Below are 16,935 nucleotides of genomic sequence, written 5' to 3' on the forward strand. Positions count from 1 at the left end.
TTTCCCGGGAGGCGGGCGGGAGGCGGACGCGGCCGGGCCTCGACGTCGACGACCGCGCCGCCCGCGATGGGAAGCGCCTTATAAAGCCGCGCCCGGCCGGCCCGAGCCACTTGCCGCCGCGCCACCCCGAGCGCGGGCCGCACGCAGCCTCCTGGAGTGCCGGGCCGACCTCGGACGACCCCGGCCCCGGGCGCGCTCCGGACGACCCCGGCCCCGGCCCCGGACCGACCCGGGACGACTCCGGCCGGACTGACTCCGGACGACCCAGACCCCGGCCCCGGACACGCCCCGGACACGCCCCGGACGATCCCTACCCCGGCCCGACCCGGGACCACCCCGACCGGGGCGCGCCTCCTGCGGGCGAGCGAGCGAGCGAGCGGGCGTGCGGGCGGCGGGGCCGGGGCGCCCTTGACGGGGGCATGCGCGCGGCATGGCCTCGGCGGTGTTTGAGGGCACGTCTCTCGTGAACATGTTCGTGCGCGGCTGCTGGGTGAACGGCATTCGCAGGCTCATCGTCAGCCGGCGCGGCGACGAGGAGGAGTTCTTCGAGATCCGCACGGAGTGGTCGGACCGCAGCGTGCTCTACCTGCACCGCAGCCTCGCCGACCTGGGCCGCCTCTGGCAGCGGCTGCGCGACGCCTTCCCCGAAGACCGGCCCGAGCTGGCGCGGGGGCCGCTGCGGCAAGGTGTGGGGCCGGGGGCGCGGAGCCGAGGGCGCGGGGCCGAGGCCGCCTGGAAGTGCACGGAGGAGGCGGGGAAGAGACTTCACCCGAGATTACGACTTCTCCCTCCTGCCCGCAGACTAGCGGTGCCTGGACGGCGGGCAGGGGGACGGGGGCCTGCTGAGCTTGGGGGCGGCCCCGGTGGAGGAGCGAAATGGGTCGGGAAAGGGTCGAGACCGCCAGGGCGGGCGGCGCACCGTCCCGAGGACTAGTCACTTCCGAGGAGGGCGGGGGCGCCGGGTGCTGAGCCGTTCCCAGTGTCGGCCAGGCCTCAGCTCCCTGCTGGGTACCTCGGAAGGGCCGGCCGGCGGGCGCTCTGGAAAAGCGTCTGGGAGCAGTTAACTGCGGGGTTCGAAGCCAGGAGTCGCGTCGGGTCTAGCAGCCACCCCAGAGTTCTCCCCGCGGAGGGCGCGCCCCCGCTCTTTGAGTGCGAGGGTGCCACGCAGCCCTTCCCTCCCTCTTCGGAGGGGCCGCCCCGCCAGCGGCTGCCGCAGACAACCAGGGTCCCCCCACCCCACCCCAGGGGGCTAGTCCCACTCGCATTCGATCAGCTGCGCCGCTTCCTCCCCGACCTTGTGACCGTCCTGGCCCGCGGGAATTGTTGTTTTCAGAAACCGTGGTAGCTTCCCTTTTCCTACGGCTCTGCCCGAACTTCCTTTTGGAGGCAGAGCTGAGAGGGGGCTGGAGGCAGGGAGGTCGAAAGAGAGAGGTGCTGGAGTTGAGACGGGAGGAATTGCGGGGTGCAGGGGGAGGCTGGGGAGAGGAGCTGCCTGTGAGGGCCAGAACAGGAGAAGGGGTGGGAAGACAAGAGGACTTCCGAGCCAGGCCTCCCCCTACTCCCCAGTGTGTGACCACCTGTAGCTCAGATCATTGTGACAGCGGTCCTCTAAGCAGAGACCCCCCCCCCCGGAAGCTTGGGGTCAAGTTATTAAAGCAGAGGGTCACCCATGCAAGTCTCCCCAGCCTCCTGTCTGTCTGGCTGCCGTCTTGAGATAGCCTCGGCTTTCCCCTGGCGATGGCCCCCACCCCAGTGTGTGAATTGCGTGGATAATTAGCTGGGTTCTCATGACGCATCCCTTGGAAGGGCTCCCACAGCCAGCCAGTTGGGGCCCCGAGTGAGAAGGCACGCCTTTCAGGCCTCCCTCTGCTCCCTAGAGCCTCACATTTATAGCTGTTCTCCAGACAGTTTGTTGTTATTTCAAGCATCGAAGCAGTTTTCCTTGGATTTGCTATTTGTTATGATATTTTAAATTTAACAAATCAATGCCCAAATCAGGAAAGCATCGTGAAGGAAAAGCGATTTATTCAATGACCTTTCCTGGAACGAGGCTTAAACACATGGAATCCCTGAGCCTGGCTGTGGTCAGGCGTCCTAGCTCCGTGACCCCAGGCAGGCTGGTTGCAGTAGGCTCCCCGTGGGGCTCCTCCCCTGTTAACTTTGTACCTGTGGCTTCTGACGTTTGTGAGGACTGAAAGGCACGTCGGAGGGTCTGACAAGAGCGGGTTTTTCATAAATGCCAGTTGTCATTGTTACCACCCGCATCAGCTGCTCCTGGCTGGGGTTGGGCCAGACGGTGCAAAGAGGGTGTGGTTTCAGTCGCCTCCACGCAGGTGGGAATGCCTGACCTGGAGCAGCAGGGAGGGCGTGTGTGGAACTAGACTTGCCCTGCACACTCCCTGGCTCCACCTCTTTTGCACTCATGTGAATTGTGAATTGTGCTGGGACCCTTACATGGTCACCAGGTGTGTGGACATGCAAGAGTGTCTCCAAAGAGTGAAGAAAGGTTGAAGACGTGCATGATTACCTCCATGGAGAAAAGACTCTGAAGGGATATGAGAGCTACCTCCAAGTACCTCAAGGGGAACTCGAATCAGAAATAGGGGTCAGAGGATGGTGGCAGGGTTGGTGGGTGGTAAGTGTGAGGCCCAGTGGCTGGGTGTAAAGGATTTTTTTTTTTAGGGGGTGGGGGAACGGAGTTTCTCTCTATTGCCCAGGCTGGAGTGCAGTGGTGCCATCTTGGCTCATTGCAACCTCCTTCTCCTGGGTTCAAGTGATTCTCCTGCCTCAGCCTCCAGAGTAGCTGGGACTACAGGCTTCTGCCACCATGCCTGGCTAATTTTTTGTATTTTTAGTAGAGACAGAGTTTCATCATGTTAGCCAGAATGGTCTTGATCTCCTGACCTCGTGATCCACCCGTGTCAGCCTCCCAAGAAAAGGACTTTCTAACAGCTCACCATGGAACTGTTGAAGCTGCTGCCTCTGTTGAGTCCTGGTGGTGGAGACTCCTGCAAGGGCCAGTCTGGCACCCCATGGAGGGGGTGAAGAAGGGAGCCTGGGAGCAGAGTGGGAACCATAAGTCCTGCCTCCATTCTAGTCCTTGGTTTTCCTCGAGGCAGTTAGCTGGTCCCTGCCCAGCGCCACGTGGGTTTTGTTGTGCGGCGCCAGGGAAGTCCTTTCCTTTTCTTTGATCCTTTTAAGTCCAGGGAAATTATTTGCTAAGAAAAATATATCCCAGTCATGTAAAAGCAGATTGCACCTTATTTCCATGCATTTATTATTTGCATAAAAAGATTGTCTGGATATATGAACTATAAACACAAAAGGCAGCCAGATGTGTGTGCTCTGCTGCGCTGTATTGACAATGCCAGCTTTTCTCTACATAATTCCCTCTCAGATTCCCCAGTTTACATATATTGAACTGTTTCTGGGCTGGGTTAGATTTTCATCCTCTAGTTCCATTTAAGAGCTTCGTGAGGAAATCTGGGTTTCTGAGCTTCTGCTGGCTCTTGGAAGTGTCTGACTGCACACCCTTGGAGGGTGTGGGAACCTTGGCCCTATTTGTAGCTTTGAATCTGCTAGCAATTAAAGGGATGCTGAGCCCTTTTTTTGGTCCCTTGAGTTTTGCAGTGGGAAAGAAAGTGCTTTTTCCCTCTGCACACACACTGTGGAGTGGTGCTTGGAGGCCATCCTTGGGCATTGTATGTTTCACATCTGCTGGGATACCTCAACCCTTGCCTGGGGTAGAGGCACAGTGCTCACTGGCGCACCCTGCTGGCCTTCTGTTTGCGTGAGGTTGGACCAGGCTGTCCTCGGAACTTGCCCAGCTTCTGTTCTCTAGCACTTCTTTGCACTCGCGTTCTCCCACCTGACCTTCTTCATTTGTATCGGATATGCCCCGTCTCCCTTTCTTGTCTCCCAGCCCTAGGGGAGGGAGCTAGCTGTTTCCTGGGGATATTAGCGCTGGGTTACCAAGGTGTTCCATTCTTGTGTTTTCCAAACTCAACACCAGTGGACCCAAGTCTTTCATTTAAACGCCCTCTGTGCGATACCTAACATGGTTCAGGGTTACCCTTTATTTACATCTCTCACATGTAGGAAGGTTTAGGCTTTAAAACATTAACATGCTGGATTTCCTTATCGGCAGTTTGAGGCTCCTAGACTTTTTTGGTCATTGTTTTCATAGTTTCAGGCTTTGTCATGTCTGAGCCAACCAGGTCACCCCTGCAGCAACGAATTGTATTCCCGAGTAGTCAGGTGATCTTTGATTCTTAGCAGCTGTACAATCCACTTTTGGTTTTACATTCATTCATTCCATCAGATGTCTGCACAGTGCCTACCATGTGTCTAGGTGAGGGTGGCACAGCAGTGAACAGGAGACCAAGAACATCCCTGCCTTTGTGATTCTTATATTCTGGTTGGGGGAAATCCAATAATAAACAAGGTAAACAAGTAACAAAATATAAGAGATACTGATAATGTTCAAAAGAAAAAAGTAAGCAAAGAAAGGAGCTGTGACTTGCAGGAGCAGGGAAGGGGTTTTGCTTTTAGACAGGGAGATCAGGGACAAGTGACCTTTGAATAGAGACCTGAAGGAAAGGAAGGAGCAAGCCAGTGGGTACCTGGGGAAGAGGATTCTAGGCAGTGGGAAGAGCAGTGCAAAGGCCCTGAGGCCGGCGTGTGCCTGGTGGGGTTGGGGAGTGAGGAGGTGCAATGGCTGGTGTGGAGAGTGTTGGTCAGGAAGGGAGGGAGAGGGGCATGTTGTGGTCACATTTGGGCTCTTTGATTCAGAGAGGGCTCTGAGCAGAGAAGTGATGTGGCCTGACTCAAACTCAGGCTGCTGTCCTGAGAAAGACCAAGGGAGGCAGGTGCTGGGGCGTGGTGCAGTAAAGCAGGTGGGAGAAGTGGGCAAATGCTGATTTGCATTGAGGGAGAGCCACAGGGGCGCTGCGATGCCAGACGTGGGATGCAGAGGAGTGTGTGGATGACCCCAGTGTTTTCAGCCTGAGGTGCAGGACTGGCAGGATTGCCATGAAGGAGTTTACGGAAGGAGCTGGCATGAGGTGACAGGTGGCTCAGGAGGGCAGCTTGGGAGGTGGCATTTTAGCATTTTTTCTTAGTAAGGCCCATGATCGTGAGCCCCTGTGGTGCTAATGTACCTGTCTGTGCTCACCTTCATCACCAAGGACATTCATCTACCCACATGCTAGGAGACTTTCAGACTTGTGTACCAGGGAACTAGCATCCGGGACATTACCAGAAAAGGGCTGGGCACAGGTGTGACCGCCTGAGTCCCACAACCGTGACAGCTCTAGGAAGATGTGTGCTTCGATCCAGGGCCTGAACCTGCTCATGCTGTTCTCAGGTGGACAATGACGGGGGAAGCTCTGTGTTACCCTGAAACACAAGGGAGACTCCCACCTGAGGGGCCAACTGCAAAGCCAGAGAATTTACTTTCTTAGTGACAGTGGCTAAAAAATGATCATGGGCCACACCAGTCCCAGGCAGCAGAGCAGGGGCACAGAGGCGCCATCTCTGGCCCAGCCGGTGGGCCCTTGCAATTGGGGTGCTGGGTGAGCCTACCCTTTGCCTCCAGCCACAGCCCTGCCCCCATGCAGAACTTCACCTGTGTCCTTCGGCCCCACCCAGCAGGGGTAGTTTCACTTCTCAGGGGACTTGGATGTTCTTTTCTGACTCACAGACCTATTTTTGACTCTCTTGACCTGGCCAAGTCACCATGCACTGGGGGTGCCCTACCGGGGCTCCCGTGGGACCACCCACCTTCACGCAGCCTCCTCTTCCTCTCTCTTCCTTCTGTCTGGCTCTTCTTTCCCAAGCCCAAACCCTGCCTTCCACTCTGCTTCCCCCATCCTGCTGTACCTGGGATCCTCTTCCTTTTCTGTAAAGGACCACTGGGCTGCGTTTGGTTTGCGGCCCCTGACATCTCAGATTGAGCTCCTGGACCCCAGGTGACACCTGAGCTCGCCTCCCAGCTGGAGACCGGGCACTTCCACAAACGGACCTGCCTCCAGGGCTACTGCCTTTCACAGTGGCGGTTGGTGCTGAAAAGCCGCAGCTTCCTCACGGAGCAGCCAGGACTCAGCTCAGGAGCACCTTGATCCAAGCTCCCTGCTTGGTGGTGAGAGGAGCTGAGCGCACACCACATGTGGTGACATTCTTCTCCAGACAGACACCTCTAGGTGTGCCCCCTCTTGCCCTGCCCCACAGGGAGTGGGGACATCAGGCAGACCATGCAGCTCTTTTGCCAACTTACACCTGCAGGGTTTCTTCCCATTTTCAAGAAACTGCTTATGTGTTAGATGAAAACACAAGGAGGGCAGCCGTTGGACGGGGCGCAGAGGGGGAGGGCAGAGCTTGCAGTTCAGACTTTGACAGGTGCCAGCTCTCAGTCTCACCACAGAAGATTGAGGCCTGCCAGATTTCTGGGTCACCTACCTGGGACACAGCTGGGCCATGGTGAGAGGGCTCAGCCCATGGCTTAGCCACCTGGGACACAGCTCAGTTACAGTGAGAAGGGTCAGGTTCAGGGATCTCCCACCTGGGGACACAGCCAGGCCTTCATAGGAGGGGTCAGGCTCAGACTGAAAGTACTGGCTTTGGACCCAGACAGGTGGGGTTGGATGCTGGCTTTGCCACCTACACGTCACTCCAGGCAAGTGTCTCAGTTCCTCAAGCCTCGGATGCGTTGTTGATGCTATAGCAGTAATAACATCTGTACGCAGGGCAGTTGTGAGCACCAAAAGCAGTGGTATCCGCAGAGCGCCCAGCACTAGGCTGGATGCATGCAGGCTGCTGGCTTTGGGACCGTCTGCCCTTTGCCCTGGCATGTGCTGCATTCCCTTGATGACAGTGGTCTGCGGGAGAGTGCTGGGGCTAGCTCTTGGCAGGACCGGCTCACTCATGTCCCTACCCCCTTTCCGGGTGTGGCCTCCCCGTCCTCCCTAGGAGAACACCCCTGCCCTCGCTAAAGAGAGAGAGCCCACAAAGGGGGTCATCATCAACTTCAGTGGGATCCCTAGGACTGGGCCTGTGGCCTTGCTGGTCCAGAAACTAGAATTGGTGCTGGGTGTGGGCCAGGCTTGGATTACCATGGCATCCCGGGGCCAGGGTACCTGTGATCCTAAGAAAGAATTGTTGGATGTGGTTACAGACTCATGCCTGTAATCCCAGCACTAGCCAAGTGCTTCCTTTCCGCCTGGTTGGGCCACTCCCCTGGGTACCTGTGTTGCTGCAAGCCTGACTGGCTTAAGTGGATGGCTGCTGGAAAATGTTGAGTGTAAAATTTAGGCAGGGGATTTGACTTTTAGTGGGGAGAAAAATGAAAAGGCCTAGAGAAGGCAGGATTATGGGAAGAGCAGAGCTCAGTAAGGTTAAGTCCGACACTTCTTTCCCACTCACTCCAGGAGCCTGGTCCCAGGTGCAGGAGGCAGTAGCTGCTGCAGTGGAAGGAAGGGAGGCTTCCCTCAGGCCCCGGCTTGGGTCCTCTGGTTGTTCTCTGTTTCCTCCACCCCTTCCTTCTCTTCCTCCTGTGTTCTCAGCTCAGCTCTTCTCTCCTGATAAGATGTAGGGCGGCGGGTGGGGCTGGCTGTGGACCAGCTGCTGGGCGCCCCTGGTGCATTGCAGGGTGGAGGTGTGGGGGCAGGCCTTCTGTCCTGGCGTAGGTGGAAGCGGGAGAGTCTCAGAGAGCAAAGAGCAGCTCCAGGTTCCTGGGGAGTTAGAACTTCCTTGGGGTGCTTTGTTATCCATCAAATCACCAGCTAATGAGTTCTTAACTGGCTGCTTCTAAGTATTGACTGCCTGTTTAGAAGACAGGTACTTAGGAAGTTTTAAAGGTTTTCCTGAAACATTTTAGATATTTATTTTCCAAAATGCGTATTATACTCCACCTTTAAAGAGTGTCTGTCTCCTATCCAGACACGAGATGAGGCTCCATCCCCCCTTCACTTCCGCATCTGTGTAGTGTGCTGATGGGCACGTTTGTTAAATGGAAAGGACACAATGGAAATGTAATTTATGATTTAGTCTGAAAGTTCACTTCGAAGAGCATTTCCCCGGGGCTGTCTGTTGTGTGCGTGTGGGAAAGCGTCCTCGGAGCGCTCAGAGAGGCCTGTTTTTGGGTAGTGGACGCTCCTTCATGCGTGACCTCCCAGCGCCCCCGAGCAGCCTCCGTCTTGGAGTTTCAGAATTGCGGGAGCAGGACGCCCTCCCGCTAGAGTCAGATGGCCAAGGGCCTCCTTGAGGAAGCTGGGCCAGTTACCACAAGTGTGGAGCCCAAAGCCTCCACTTCCCAAAAAAGTGCGACTCTGGACCCGGGTTTCTGAGACTCGGAAGCCGCCTTTGTTCATGTTGGCTCTCACTGTCAGATAGCGCGTTCAGTTCTGTCTTCCAAGAACAAATCAGGTGCTTGTGTTTGCAGAAAGCAGCGAATCCCAAACCGACAGACACCATGCTGTGTTTCAACTGCCCAGGCCAAACTCCTTTAGAAGGAAAAGTCAGCCCGCTGCCTCCTGCTGATGCGCAGCCCCCAAATGCGTGTCCAGTCGGCCCACTGGTGTTTATGTACGGTTGTGTTACTAGTTTTTTGGTTTCAAATTCTGAACTGTTTGGCTACATCTGGATGAAATTCTCATGTCACAAATTGTGTAGGATGACGTTTTAAAAGTTGAGGTCATGTTAGTGACTATACTTTATCAGAAATTGGAAGTTTCCGGGGGCTGTGAGCTTAAAACGTTCTTTTTTTTTGAGATGGAGTTTCGCTGTTGTTACCCAGGCTGGAGTGCAATGGCACGATCTCTCCTCACCGCAACTTCCGCCTCCTGGGTTCAAGCAATTCTCCTGCCTCAGCCTCCGGAGTAGATGGGACTACAGGCGCGCACCACCATGCCCAACTAATTTTTGTGTTTTTAGTAGAGACGGGGTTTCACCTTGTTGACCAGGCTGGTCTCGATCTCTTGACCTCGTGATCCACCCTCCTCAGCCCCTCAAAGTGCTGGAAAACTTTCTTAAGCGTGCATTGCAGTGAACGCCGCCTTGCGTTTTCTGCAGAGTGCGCGCGCCCCCATCTGGCCAGTCCTGAAAGCCGACTCAAGCGGCTCTGCTTCTGTTTTACGGTTCTCTTAAGAGAACAGGCAGCCCTTTTACCTGCCTGCTATTTATCTGTGTGATCTCAGACAGTAAAACCAACTCGGACAAGAACTCCACAGAATTGTCATGCTATTAACAATATTCGGAATATAAAAGCAAAAGTTTTAGATGATCTTAATTGTATTTAAGTGCAGTTTTGAAAACAAGTTTTCAAATCGTTGCTTATGATAAACAGGTGACATTTGGAAAAGTTCCATTAGCCATTGGAAGCCGAAGCATTTGAGTTACGAAGGAAGAGTACACCAGGTAGGATAGAAAGAAACGCAAATGCACACAATAGTTTGCTCTGGGGGAAGCAGTACTTCTTAAATTTATAGTTCTTCTCATCTGTCCCTGGAAAATAAAGCAGTGTCTTAAACGTGGATTCTGCTCAGAACTTTTTCTTTATAAATTTGAGTAGTTGTCATTTAGGGTGGTGGCAGCAGGCATTTGAGGTTTTCAGCTGTGAAACAGAGTGAAACCATCCAAAATTGCAAAATGAAGTCTTCTTTCATTTCTGCACGGTGGTCCCAGTGGACAGCTGCATGGTTTTTTTAAAAAAGCATTTTCCTTCCACACCAAATACACCCATCCGTTTGGCGTATTTAAAACATTTTTAAAACAATTGAAGGAGGGGAGTAGGGACATGTGAACTTTGGCATTTTAAGAAGGCCAGGCTGTCTGTAGCCTCTTGCTGGGGCCATGTCTTGACTGGGGGTGGGGAGGCCTTTTCTGCTCAGGTTAGCATCTGACCGCATTCTTGTGGCTGTGCTCTGGAGCTCTTCTGGCAGCCCGAGCAGCAGCAGCCCCACTGTGCTGTCAATCAGGTGGGTTTCAGTAAGTTTAGCAGAATTCATCACTTCATGAATCAGCTGCGGCCCCTCCTGGCGAAGGGACCAGCACTTGCTGTCATTCAGGTGGACTGTCTCCGTGGAGAAGGGACCACAGTGTCCTGAGAAAGCTGATCCAGATGGCAGCTTGTCACCACAAGCAGCTGGAATAGGGAATTCATTAATGGAAGTGGCCCTAACTAAAAAGCCTAGAGCTGAAGGAGTAAGCACTGGTCGTTTCTGTGCTTGCAGGGAGGGATTCCAGCTCTTCACTTTCCCCATTTAAATTTCCCCAGGCTGCTTTTGTTTGGTTAGTAAGCATGTTTACATACTCAAGGAGCACAATTTGGCTTCCATCCAGAAACATAAAAACAGGTGAAAGGAAGCAATGTGGTTCTGCACATTTCTGCAAATAAAAGAAAACCAGCTTGGCTCAGTAGTTTTCCTGCCACTTGGCCCTCGAGTCTCCCCTTTGAGGCTGGTGATCTAAGAGCCTGCTGCTGGTCATTTCTGCCTGGGGTCAGGCAGAGGGTAACGATGAGAAGACAGACTGGGGTGCTGCCCCAGGGCAGCTGGAACCCATACAGGAGAGTGACTAACACCTGTCCACTTCTGCCTCATCTGATGCAAGTTTATCTGCCAACAAACAGCCAGCGAACATCACATCCCTTTCGTGGGCCAGGCACTGTGCTGGTTGCTGGTCACAGGGAGATGAGCCTGAAGCGCCTCCTGCCCTATGGCTCCCACTAGCCCCTGCGGAGACCTGCAGGTGAAGCACAGTCATCGTAGAGGAGCAAGAGGCTGTAGAGGGCGGGATGGGCTTTCTGGGCCCACCAGGAGGACCCAGTCCCATCGTCACAGAGCAGGTGGCTTTTGCACGAGTGGATTTGCCCCATTGTGAGCCTGGAGGTGGGAGAGGCCGGAGGACAGCTCTCCCGGAGGCTGTTGGGCAGCCAGGGCCTGTATCTCTGGGTTGGCATGAGGGTGTGTTTTACAGGGCACAGAGTTGGTGAGATAGGTGGGCTGGGGTGAGGTCGAGAAGGGTCTGTATGGTCAACTGAAATACTAACAGGGTTTCCAGGGGCCCGAGCAAGTGCACTTGCTTGTCTGTAGTTTAGTCTGGAAGATGAGTCGCAAAGAAGATAGTGTAGGCAGATAAAATACAGGATCCGAAGTTAGGTCTGAATGTCAGATAAGCACCAAGCATGTTTTTAGCGTAAGTCTGTCCCTGCTTTTGCATTATTCATTGTTTATCTGAAGTTCACATTTAATTAGGCATGCCGTGTTTGATTTGCTAAATTTGGTCATACTAAAAGGAGACCAGTGTACCACAGAATGTGTTTATCTCCCTAGTGTTACCCTTGGAGGTTAGCAAGCCAACCAAGAGCTGCACGTGAATCAAATCAAAGATGTAGCCCAAGAGATGTCAGCCAAGCAAAGATAAAAGCGTTACGAAACTCTGTGATACTTACACACTGTTAGATCGGCTTTCTGTCCTATGAAATGAGTGTACGTATGAGAGATGCACCGACTATGCAAGATCTTGTAAACCCAATGCAACTACTGTGTCATCATTTGATCAGCTTAGAACTAGTATTCCAGCTGTAAGAAGAGTTGAAATAGAACAGTAGTTTTGCGTGTCTTCGAATAAAGAAGCACTTTGTAGGAATGTCTAATTGTCTTTTCTTTAAAAACAACTTTTTCGAAATTTTGAATTGGCTCGCTTTTCCTTGGTAGACTTCCCTGTAGCAAGCAGAGGATCAAAGCATTTTGGTTGAAAGAGTGGTGCATAGACACAATTTGTACTATATAAATATTTGAAATTCTGTGTAAATTGCAGTATATAAATATTCGAAATTCTATGCAAGGCCTTCAGGGTTTGGGGAAGAGGCATCTAGAGAGTCTCTTACTTTTATTGTTTTCTGTTTTTCTTCCTTCTCCCCGCTGCTCGCCCCGGCATGCAGGGAGGTGGGGTGAGGTTGGGGAAGATGGCAGAGCATGGTCCAGTCCCTTCCTCTGGTGACAGCCAGGGCATTGTGCTTGGGTGTAGGCACAGGCCACGTGGACAGAGGCCCCAGGGTTTGCTAGTGGGTGACTCACAGATCACAGAGCCTGCCCCTCTTAGACCCTTAGACCCTGCACAGCTGGCTGCCTGGGCCTGTGTGGCTGAGGTCAGTGGAGGGGGCAGGTCAGACACTGCCAAGCAGGGATGCCTGCTAGGACACCAGCTGAGCCAGACCAAGGGGCAGCTGGCACGTGATTGAGGAGAAGGTTCCTGGCCTCCATTGACCCCTGTAGACCCCAGTTATGAGGATGCCCCAGTGGTAGCCCATGCTTTCAGGAGTACCTTTGATCTAGGTCTGGGGAGCCATGGGGGGAGGTTCCATGGGCTCTGTGCTCTGGGGCCTCTTAACTTTAGTCAGGAAGTATAAGAAATTTTTTTTAATATTTAATTTTTATTTTTTTTGAGATGGAGTCTCACTCTTTCGCCCAGGCTGGAGTGCAATGGCGTGAACTCAGCTCATTGCAACCTCCGCCTCCCGGGTTCAAGCGATTCTCCTGCCTCAGCCTCCTGAGTAGCTGGGACTGCAGGTGTGTGCTACCATGATCAGCTAATTTTTTTTTTTTTTTTGTATTTTTAGTAGCGACAGGGTTTCACCATGTTAGCCAGGATGTTCTTGATCTCCTGACCTTGTGATCCACCTGCCTCGGCCTTTCAAAGTGCTGGGATTACAGGTGTGAGCCACCACACCCAGCAGAAATTATTTTTATCTCTTTTTATTAAACCTATTCAGTGAATTACTTGAAAACTGAACAGACTTTTCCCTGTAAAACAAAATCAGACCAGAAATTCTGAAAACCTTAGCCTCTGTGACTGGTAATACTAGGTTGGTGCAGAATTAAAGGCAGTCATCACGGTTTTTGCCATTAATATTTCTAGAACTTAAGGCTTTGTGGTTTCATCACCGCTCACAGGCATCAGCCTCAGTCACACTGGTGTGGGAGAAAGGCCAATATCCTTGGGAACCTACTTCCCCATCCCTGTGAAGCTGAGGGATAGCAACTGTGATGGGAAGACTTCTGCTCTCTGCATTTCTCATGGGGAGCTAGAAAAGCACCTGAATCTTCATGCCTTGAGCTGTGGTGTTTTAAAAATAAAGTACTGTAGGAGCCACTCAGGCATGTGGTGACCGTAAGAAGCACAGAGGCTCAGATTCCTGGAGAGCGGCGTGAGTCATGTCCACTTTGGTTTTCTCCAGGCAGACATCTGACTTCTTTTCCTTCTGAATGTGGCATGTAAATGACTGGTCTATACAGGGGCTCCATTTCCAGGGGTCTGCGATCTGAGCAGCCGTGGCCAGCAAAGCGAGTCCTTCCCTGTGTCATTGGGGGTGGGCTGGTCCTGGGCCAGCACCCTGGCTGTAGCCACCATGCTGATGGGGCCTGGGCTGCCCTGGGCTGAGCTCTGGCTGTGACCAGGGTGATTATGGAATCTGCCAGGCTGCCCTACTTGGAGGGATCTTATGCCTCTCATACCCCTTTGAGACTGACAGCACCAACTCCAGTACAGACTTACCATTCACTGGGAGCTGAAATAGCAAATGAAGCTTAGAGCAGGCCTTCCAGGATGGGGCTATAGCTGCATGAGGCTGAGCACATGTGTCTGATGTCTCATTCATTACAGAGGACCACGCTGATGGTTCATGGGCGCCTATTGTGGATTGAATTGGGAGCGCATTTCCTGGTGTGCTTTTCTGACTTTGGGCATTTCTGTCTCAATTCTAGGACTGGTTGCCATAAAGGAAGCCCACGACATAGAGACCAGGCTCAATGAGGTGGAGAAGCTGCTGAAGACGATCATAAGCATGCCCTGTAAAGTGAGTGTGGTCAGGCCCCAGGCTGGGCGGGGATGTGGTAGGCCTGGTACCTCGCACCTATGAAAGGTGTCCATCCCCCAGAGAGTTGACTCACTCTGGCTCATTTGCCAGTTTGTTCCCTCCCTGGAAGTACCAGGTGATAGGGATGGGGGTGGAGGTGTGCAGGTGTAATCAGGAAAAGAAGGCTTTTGTGGGCTCCAGTGGCCCTGGTGTTTCCTCCCTGGGGACAGAGTGAAAGTGAGGGATACAAGGAGACGTGAGCAGGAAGGGCATGCGGCCTCTCGGCTGCAGAGGGCTTCGCTTTCTGCCTTGGCTCAGAATCCACTGTCTTGCGGAGGGGATTTTAGAACAGACAAGTAGAAGCCACGTGGAACGTTGGCATCAGTGCAACAGGGCACATTGCGCAGATTTGACCATCAGCTCCCTTTCCACATCAGCCTGTGTGCTTCATTGTGAGTGGTGGTTGAGAACCTGGACTGGCCGGGCGCGGTGGCTCAAGCCTGTAATCCCAGCACTTTGGGAGGCCGAGGCAGGTGGATCACGAGGTCAAGAGATCGAGACCATCCTGGTCAACATGGTAAAACCCCGTCTCTACTAAAAATACAAAAAATTAGCTGGGCGTGGTAGCGTGTGCCTGTAATCCCAGCTACTCGGGAGGCTGAGGCAGGAGAATTGCCTGAACCCCGTAGGCAGAGGTTGCGATGAGCCGAGATCATGCCATTGCACTCCAACCTGGGTAACAAGAGCGAAACTCTGTCTCAAAAAAAAAAAAAAAATAAGAGCCTGGACTTGAGCACCAGGCAGACCTCCTTCACTCCTGGCAGCTTCCGTTTCTTCCTGGCAAATGGGGAGAGTGGACACAGCCTACAGTTATTATAGAGGGAGGGAGGCATGAGTGAAACTGGCACATGGATCAGAGCCATGATTCCCTCCACTGCCCAGGTCGCTGAGGACTTGTATTCCTGCCGCCTGGGCTGTGAACACGAGGGCTGGGCAGTGAGGGCAGCCTCACCCCTGCAGTCAGCCATGGGGCATCCAGACATTCACGGGGCATTCGCATCACATGGGCCACCTCTGCGGAGGAGCAGGGCCACCTCTTGTTAGACAGGGCCAGTGTGTGGAGGCTGTTCATTTTTAGCAATCCCTGTATTTTTCCCCAGTATTCTAGATCAGAAGTTGTACTCACCTTCTTTGAAAGATCTCCTCTGGATCAGGTGTTAAAAAATGATAATGTACATAAAATTCAACCCAGCTTTCAAAGTCCAGTCAAAATATCAGGTAAGAGCCACGGGGGAGGTGTGGGGTTGAGGGGGACTGCTGTGGGGGCTGTGGGGGCTGAGGCTTCACCGAAACCCTCTCAGCTGGCTGGCAGCTGGGCCACACTTTCCCAGAAAGGCAATCGGAGAGAAATGCACACACAGGGAGAGAGGCTGTTTCCTGATTTCCCCTGAGCGGGGTGTTTCCCCTGCGGCTCTCACTCCTGCTGTGTCCACTGGGGTTTGTTTGGCATGTAGATAGCAATTCCAGAAATGGTATAACCGTGAACACACTGACGATATAATTTGAAGCGAACTACTGGAATCCACAGTTCAGCCTGCTGAAGCGAGATAGCCCGTCACGCGGCATTGAACTTGGTTATTACTTTTAGGGGCAGCCATAACAAAAGGGACGCACAGGCATAGGTCTCCTTAGTGTGGACGTGGGACTGTGTCTCCTGGTGCAGGAAGGAAGGAAGGGGAAGCCTGGGCTTCTTGGCCAGTCCAAGTGTGGTGACTTACTAAGGTCTGGGTTGCAGGTGCCGTGAGAACACTAGACTTGTTTTTTGTAGCACTATTTTGGCAAAGGCTGCCGAGGAGGATTTCCTAGGGAAAAGAGCTCTGTCCTGGGAGTGTCTGGAACTGGTTTTCTCCAAGCAAGTGACAATTGCCTTGTGACGTAAGAGGTGACGGTTGCATGCGATCTTACCGTGGTTTGCCTGGTGGACGGAGAGGGAGGGGAATCTCAGGAGACACGGCTTGGTCAAAGGAGAGCACCTCCATGATGCTGTGATCTGTAGGAAGGAGAGCAGGGCAGCAGGAAGGAGAGCAGGGGCCTGTTTCTGAATGGAGGAGGAAGCAGAGGGAAGGAGGGGTGGAGGACTCTGAAGGATGTCAAGGAAGAACAGCAGATGAGGGGGATTTGAGCCCAGGGCTGACTCAGAAGGAACTGGGGAGACCAGAGGACCATGGGGATGAGTGACAGATGCTGTTGGCTGTGAACGTGGCCTTGCTGATTACGGGCCACAGCATAGGCGGGATTCTGAATTGTGTGCTTGGGAGAACGGGGTGGGATGGGCAGGTTCTGGAACCTGGGAGGAAGATGGGTTTGTAGATATTAATAGGATTGTGTGTGTGCAGGGTGGTGGCACTCCTGACCCTGTCTGTGGCTGCTGCTTTGTTTTGCTTTTTACTTTTTTGTTTTTACTGACACATAATTATTGTACATATTTATGGGGTAAGGAGTGGTTTCAATACATGTGTACATTGTGTAAAAATCAAATATTTAGTATGTTCATTATCTCAAACATTCATCTTTCCTTTGTGGTGAGAACATTCAAAATCCTCTCTTCTAACTATTTTGGAATATACAAGGCAGCACTGTTAACCCTAGTCACCCTGCTGTGCAGTAGCTTGTTCCTCCCACTATAATTCTGTGCCCACTGACCAGCCTCTCCCTGTCCACTGCTGGCCCCTCCTCAGCCTCTGGTAACTGCTATTCTACTTGCTGCTTCTGTGATCTCCCCTTCTCAAAACTCCACATATGAGTGAGATCTTGTGGCATGTGTCTTTCTGTGTCTGGCTTATTTCACGTAACATAGTGCCTGCAGGCTTAGTCATGTTGCTGCAAATGACAGCATTTCATTCTTTTTAATGGCTGAATAGTATTCCATTGCACATACATACCACATTTCCTTTATTTGTTCATTGGTTGGTGGACACTTTGGTAGTTTCCATTGTGTGTTGTTGGCACCTTTGTCAAAAATCAGTTGGCTGTAAGTATATGGATTTATTTCTTTGTTCTGTTTTATGTTCTATTGGTCTATG

At 52.8% G+C, this 16,935-nt stretch overlaps 1 protein-coding gene across 1 annotated transcript in view; it reads left to right on the forward strand.

Annotated features, from left to right (window-relative positions):
• The first annotated feature begins 107 nt into the window (after positions 1–107).
• Positions 108–16,935, forward strand: part of PXDC1 (PX domain containing 1) — a 29,382-nt gene continuing 12,554 nt past the window's right edge. The window contains exons 1-3 of the mRNA XM_002746262.6: positions 108–686; positions 13,761–13,852; positions 15,013–15,130. Coding sequence (XP_002746308.1) covers positions 431–686; positions 13,761–13,852; positions 15,013–15,130 — 466 coding nt within the window. The 5' untranslated portion in view covers positions 108–430. The remainder of the gene's footprint in view (positions 687–13,760; positions 13,853–15,012; positions 15,131–16,935) is intronic.

This window comes from Callithrix jacchus, chromosome 4, assembly GCF_049354715.1.
Source record: "Callithrix jacchus isolate 240 chromosome 4, calJac240_pri, whole genome shotgun sequence".
NCBI lineage: Eukaryota > Metazoa > Chordata > Mammalia > Primates > Cebidae > Callithrix > Callithrix jacchus.